The sequence below is a fragment of the Brachionichthys hirsutus genome, chromosome 7 (assembly GCF_040956055.1).
Source record: "Brachionichthys hirsutus isolate HB-005 chromosome 7, CSIRO-AGI_Bhir_v1, whole genome shotgun sequence".
Lineage (NCBI taxonomy): Eukaryota > Metazoa > Chordata > Actinopteri > Lophiiformes > Brachionichthyidae > Brachionichthys > Brachionichthys hirsutus.
Genome location: NC_090903.1, coordinates 5,025,523 through 5,031,430, shown reverse-complemented (window position 1 = coordinate 5,031,430; position 5,908 = coordinate 5,025,523). Strand labels below are relative to the sequence as shown.

The 5,908-nt window shown below is 46.0% G+C and overlaps 1 protein-coding gene and 1 non-coding gene across 2 annotated transcripts; both read left to right on the top strand.

Moving 5' to 3' along the window:
* Window positions 1-2,972: 2,972 nt before the first annotated feature.
* tomm20a (translocase of outer mitochondrial membrane 20) lies at window positions 2,973-4,480 on the top strand. The gene is made up of 5 exons (XM_068741328.1): window positions 2,973-3,090; window positions 3,208-3,254; window positions 3,335-3,416; window positions 3,671-3,813; window positions 4,063-4,480. The coding sequence occupies exons 1-5, from the start codon at window positions 2,973-2,975 to the stop codon at window positions 4,105-4,107; spliced, it is 435 nt and encodes a 144-aa protein (XP_068597429.1). The 3' UTR covers window positions 4,108-4,480.
* LOC137897499 (small nucleolar RNA SNORA14) lies at window positions 3,855-3,987 on the top strand. Its single transcript, XR_011105587.1, has one exon. It is a non-coding gene; the product is annotated as a small nucleolar RNA SNORA14 (small nucleolar RNA).
* Window positions 4,481-5,908: the final 1,428 nt, after the last annotated feature.

Below are 5,908 nucleotides of genomic sequence, written 5' to 3'. Positions count from 1 at the left end.
CAGGACAAACCAGCAACAAGCCACTGCACGAAGCACTTAACCAGCACCCCGGGGACAACCCCCCCCCCTCCTCCTCCTCCCGACAGGACGGACAAGTCAACCTACTTATAGACGACTGGGGCACAAATACCAGACCAGAGACAAAAAGAAGAAGAAAAGAAACAAGCACTATTTTGTATTGACAACTGTTTTCTTGGCAAGCTAATGCACTTAAGTGCACTTTTATGAAGATTGTTTAGGGGGGATGAATTTTGTCAAAAAACAACAACTATACACACATTTGTCTTTTGCGCGCTCAGTAATCGAACATTTATATGGATTGTTTTTTTCAAGCAATAATTGTTTTGGTTAGATGAAGATGTATTGCTAGGGTTGGTTTCTGTGCACTGTCCTCACGGCGCCAGCAACATGGCGGCGCCTGTGCTCGCCATGTCATCATGACACGCTGCCGCGTTGGAAATGGAACGTTTTAGTAAGGAGGTCGCCGCGCGGCCGATCGATGTTCTCATCACGCACAGCCATCTTGGTCCTCTTCACGTGAGCGCCGATGGCTCGGGTTTCAGACCATCGGACGTCCCCCCGGCGTCCTCGCTGGACGATAACGGAATGATACTGTAGTGCCTTTTTGTCCTTTTTTCCACGGGGCAGCTCTTGTTTTCCTGATCTCCTCAGAGGGTCAGTTGTTTTAATGCGCCCCTTAAAAAAAAAAGACAAATAATGCTGTGTGAGGGGGCGATGGTTGCGACCAGCAGATGAAACCGGATCACCTGTAAGCGACTACTGACAGAACCTTTTTTTTTACTCATCAGCTTCATTTCGTTCTTTCATCAGGCATTCACTTCCCCTGATCCGTCGTTGAGCTCGATCCTGTCAAGTTGAAGGCAGCCAAAAGTATTTTGCAGCATGAACTGCTAATTGCAGCGCTTCAAACACAAAGTTATTTAATAAAGTATGTACTTTATTGGCTCCGTTACTTGAGGGGGAGGCAGTGGTTCCTGGTCCTTATTCTCTTTGTCACAATCAATAATGGCGCGCCAGCTTCTTCTCACGCTCGCCCCTACCTGAGGTGTTTGGTTCCGTTTCCTGTAATGTGAGCAGATTAGAGGTAAAGATATTGTAAATGTGTATTTATATTATACGGTGACGTATGTGTATACGTTTCTAAAGACGTCCCCCAGTGTCTCCTTTGTATAGGCCCCCCTACTGTACGATAACCGGAAGTTACATTTTGTTTGGCACTTGTACGTAATTGTATGCTTTTGTTATACATTTGTATATTGAGAAGTGTTTTTGAGTCAAACTATTTAATATCTTGCACTGTTAATAGCGTGTACTTTTCTGTACAGACAGTTTTACGGTTTTAACTGTAGTTCCAGTGTAAATAATGAGGGTTTGCAAGCATGTTTGTTCTGCTCCTTTTGTCGTCGTTTCGTTCCTCGTATGAACAAATTTGAGTTCCTCCCTCGTGTTTTATTTTTCCTTTTTTAGTTTCCTTAGTTCTGTTTTCTTTCATGCCCCCCCCCCCCCCCCATATTTCGCTTTAGTTCCGACTCTGTTTTGCTCTTCTATGGCTTGCGCTTGTCGAGGAAGAATGGTAGTTTTGGATGCAACGTACACGGTTTGACTCTCAAGCTGTACGGACCCTTTATATGGGACGTGGTCTGATCTTAGGAAAAGAGACTGTACTGGAGCTTATTGGAAAAACTACTCAATAGTATTTATTAGGCTCATCTGATGATGGTCACTGTGTAATTTATTGTAAAAATGTAAGCAAAGCAGAAGCCTCTGTTTGAAATAAATGCCATAGTTTGTGAAGTATTCAGTGTCTCCTACCATCTGATAAAACCTTTAAATATTAATGCTTCACTAGAATATTCATCTTATTGATACTTTCACTTCATTCCTGAGGGAATATTTGCTCTTTTTTTTTTAACACCATGAATTTCCCTTTTCAGTGACTTTGACTTTAAAAAAAAAAGCATTTACATACAAGACTTCTAACAATAAGCCAACAAGTGAAGGTGCTTTGGTGAATAATATCTACCAACATTACTGATAAACAAAATGTTACTTAAACATCAGAGTTTTGACTATTATTACTACATTTAACACTGATATTTAAAATGCACCTTGTGAATGAATGCAAGTTGTTGAAATTTCGAAATGATTTAACATTATAGCATTTATTTAGAGCATGGCTCCCCTTCCTGGCCTTACACTGCTGCTGTTAACATGATTACAGCAGCAGTTAGGAATCTTATCCCATTCAGGTTTTTTTTTTACAGATTAAGGATGGCGTTCCAGTCAGGTGAGCCGGCCACTGGAATGATCCAGGATACGAGTGTTCTCTTCAGCACCAGCTTCATGCCTTCTCCAGACACGATGGATTCTTAGCCCTCAAAAAGCAGTTTGTTTTATTGCTCCACAGAACAACAATCCAGAACTTCCTTGTCTTCCGGAGATGTTTTTGAGCTACAGGAGCCAAATTTTGCGTCAGCAGCTTCAATTTGGTTCTCATCCAGCTACTAATAAGAACAAATGAATACAACAACAATAGATGCCCAACACAAATTACAAATATAATTTTGTAATTATATTTGTATAATTATATTTTGTATAATTTTTATTTTCCTTCTCATTCTTTCCTTCCTTTTGCACATATAATTGTATTTACTGGTTTTAGATTTCCTTCTATTTTGATCTCTGGAGATGTGAATGTTTTGTGAAATGTCGGAGGGTGAGATCTGTTCAGTGACTTATGTTAATAAAGTAAAAAAAAAATATATAAAAATTATTATGCTGTTAAAAACTTTATAAACAAAAACCAACATGGACGAGCGTCGTTCCGTCGGCGTGACGTGCTCCGCGTCATCGATCACGTGTTTCCTGTTCATACTTACTTAGCGGCAGGCTAGCTTCCGCCTAGCTAGCTAACTTGCTGCTTAGCGTGCTGCATCTACAAAGTTCCCGTCATGACAGGAACGCGCGCGCTGATAGCGGGCGCGTGCGGCGCGCTCCTCATCGCCTACTGCCTTTACTTCGACCGGAAGCGACGGAGTGACCCTCGCTTCAAAGAAAAGCTGCGCGAACGTAAGTGTTGGAGCGAATTAGAGGAAGTTCGCGAGCACGTTCCGTTCCATGCGGCGAGGAAGTGACCGCGAACGGCGTCGTAGGCATCCCGTTAGTTAAGCTGCTGCTGTTCTGCAGGGAGAAGAAGGAAGCGGGCCTCTCCTCGGAAGTCTGGACTAGCGAAGGTGGGACGCGATTACTGCAGGTAACTAAATCCCACAGGTCCGTTACTCGAGTGTAACGTATTTGTCTTTTTGTTTTGTAGCTGCCTGATTTGAAAGACGCCGAAGCGGTTCAGAAATTCTTCCTGGATGAGATCCAGCAGGGAGAGGAGTATCTGTCGCAAGGTAAAGGATGGCCGCATGGCCTGGAGCCACGTGGTTCCACACGTGGCTGGTTTTCTACGTCATAATCAGATTTCTGTGTTAATTTTAGCAGGGAATTTTACTGAAGGTTATTTTTTTTTGCTTGCCAAACATGTGTTGATGAAAGTGTGGAATAAATAAATGTAAAAACGCTACTAAAGTGCAGGAAACGGGGCGCCTTAGAAACCCCGATCGGTGACCTAGCCTCATGCTGATTGTTTATTTTTTAATCCCAGGTGAGTTTGAGAACGGCGTGGATCACCTGACCAATGCGCTCGCCGTCTGCGGTCAACCTCGGCAGCTGCTTCAGGTGCTCGAGCAGACGCTGCCGCCTCCAGTCTTCCAAATGCTGCTCGCCAAGCTGCCCGCCGTCAGCCAGGTGAGGCGTTCCCAGCGGCGTCCGAGTCGGGACCCCTCTGGTAGCATCCTTAGAAACCCCCCGGCGGCCTTCTGTGGCTCTCTGGGACAAGAAAGGGTGCGAGAGCAACCTTAGGTTTATCCAAAGCTGAGAGCCGTTTCCGTGGCTCCCGGTCATTTCACCTCTAAAACAGAAATGTGAACGTTATAAATAATTGGTTAATTTTTCGGTGTGAATTGTGACTACTTTACGCGTTTTTCTCGTCTTCAGCGATTCATCGGCTCGCAGGCTTTGGCGGAAGACGACGTCGAGTGAATGCGTGTGATTGCGTGATGCGTGTCCGTCCGTCTGTCCCCGTGGTGACGCTCGGAGGATGAAGTTCCTCAGTCAAGGCTACAATTTTGGGAAATGTTAAAACACATTCCACTTCCATAATGTGTGTATATATATATATTTTTTTTCCAGCTAACAGGTTATTTTATTTATTTCCATCAAAAGTACTTGCTGTGTTTTGACATTTTTGATACGCCCTCGCTAAAACGCGTGAAGCGATTTGATGTAATATTTGAGCATGCCGACTCAGAACGGAAACTCTTTTTTCTTTGCCAGTGTTAGTAATGTTATTTTAATTTCCATCTATCATATCCGGATGTAATTTTGTGTGTAAAATCCCCGAATAAACCATTGAGCCCCGTCCTGTGTCGGTTTCCTGTCGCCAGCAGATGGCAGTAATGATGCGCAGGAAAATTAGGGATATTGAGAATGAGCTGTTTCTATCTGGGCGGTCATTTCGGATGAATGATAAAGAATCCACTGGGATTCATTTATTTAAGCGGTCAGGAGAGGAGTTCAGTTGAAATGCGATGGAGTTAAATTGGGGTGTAAAATCAATTGATCCTTAATAAAGCCAGAACACGATTGACTTCCTGTCTGGAGAGGAGAGCGTTTCTATGCAGCTCCTGTGTCCACGCCTACGAGCCGTGTCCGTTGTGAATGGCTTTATTGTGTTAAGCAGAGGAGCAGAAGTGGAGCAGCTGGTCGGGGACGGGAGCGAGCCGAGAGCCCCTCCTGGAAGACCAATCGAGCTCTAATTATTTTTATCCCTTCTCTGCAGCTGATTTTCTAAGGGCTCAGAGAGGCCAGAGCAAGCCCCCCCCCCCCCCCCCCGGGGTTGCCAGGAAACAAGAGCCGGGGAAAATAGTTTTTCTACATCAGGAATGAAAATGAAAATTGAACGGCGGCCCAGAAATGTCGAGTGAAGACTAAATGGTAGCCGGTGTTCTGTGTTCCATCATCTCATGTTCTCAGGACGCTCTTTCATCCAGCGCTCCTGCAATTTTTGCTGTGTGGTGGAAAATGAGACGTCTGTGCCCCCCCCCCCCCAGAGTGTGCATCCAGAAGAAGTGACTCGTTAATCTGTCCTTTGGGGAGGCTGAAGAGAAGAATAACAGTCTGCTGGAGGTCAAGTTAGAGCAGTGGTCTGCTGGGGGGGGGGGGGAACAGGTTCGGACCTTGTCCGCGTTGCTCCCCTGGCCTGCTTCTCCTGTGGAGAGAAACACTCCGCTGCTCTGTTCCCTGCAGACGAGAGAGAGCTGAAGAAAGCGTGCCGTAAAGCGTAAACCATCCTGCCCTGCGTCCGCAGCAGGATGTGGATGCTCTGCATTAGCAGCAGGATGTGGATGCTCTGCATTAGCAGCAGGATGTGGAGGCTCTGCAGCAGGATGTGGATGCTCTGCGTTAGCAGCAGGATGCGGATGCTCTGCATTAGCAGCAGGATGCGGATGCTCTGCATTAGCAGCAGGATGTGGATGCTCTGCAGCAGGATGTGGATGCTCTGCGTTAGCAGCAGGATGTGGATGCTCTGCAGCAGGATGTGGATGCTCTGCATTAGCAGCAGGATGCGGATGCTCTGCATTAGCAGCAGGATGTGGATGCTCTGCAGCAGGATGTGGATGCTCTGCGTCCGCAGCAGGATGTGGATGCTCTGCATTAGCAGCAGGATGCGGATGCTCTGCGTCCGCAGCAGGATGTGGATGTTCTGCATTAGCAGCAGGATGCGGATGCTCTGCGTCCGCAGCAGGATGCGGATGCTCTGCATTAGCAGCAGGATGCGGAT

Bases quoted from the DNA above. Each gene is read 5' to 3' on its own strand.
- tomm20a (XM_068741328.1), top strand. From the start codon at position 2,973: ATGACAGGAACGCGCGCGCTGATAGCGGGCGCGTGCGGCGCGCTCCTC. The intron at 3,255-3,334 runs GTGGGACGCGAT...TTTGTTTTGTAG, and splicing joins GGAAGTCTGGACTAGCGAAG to CTGCCTGATTTGAAAGACGC. The intron at 3,814-4,062 runs GTGAGGCGTTCC...TCTCGTCTTCAG, and splicing joins AGCTGCCCGCCGTCAGCCAG to CGATTCATCGGCTCGCAGGC.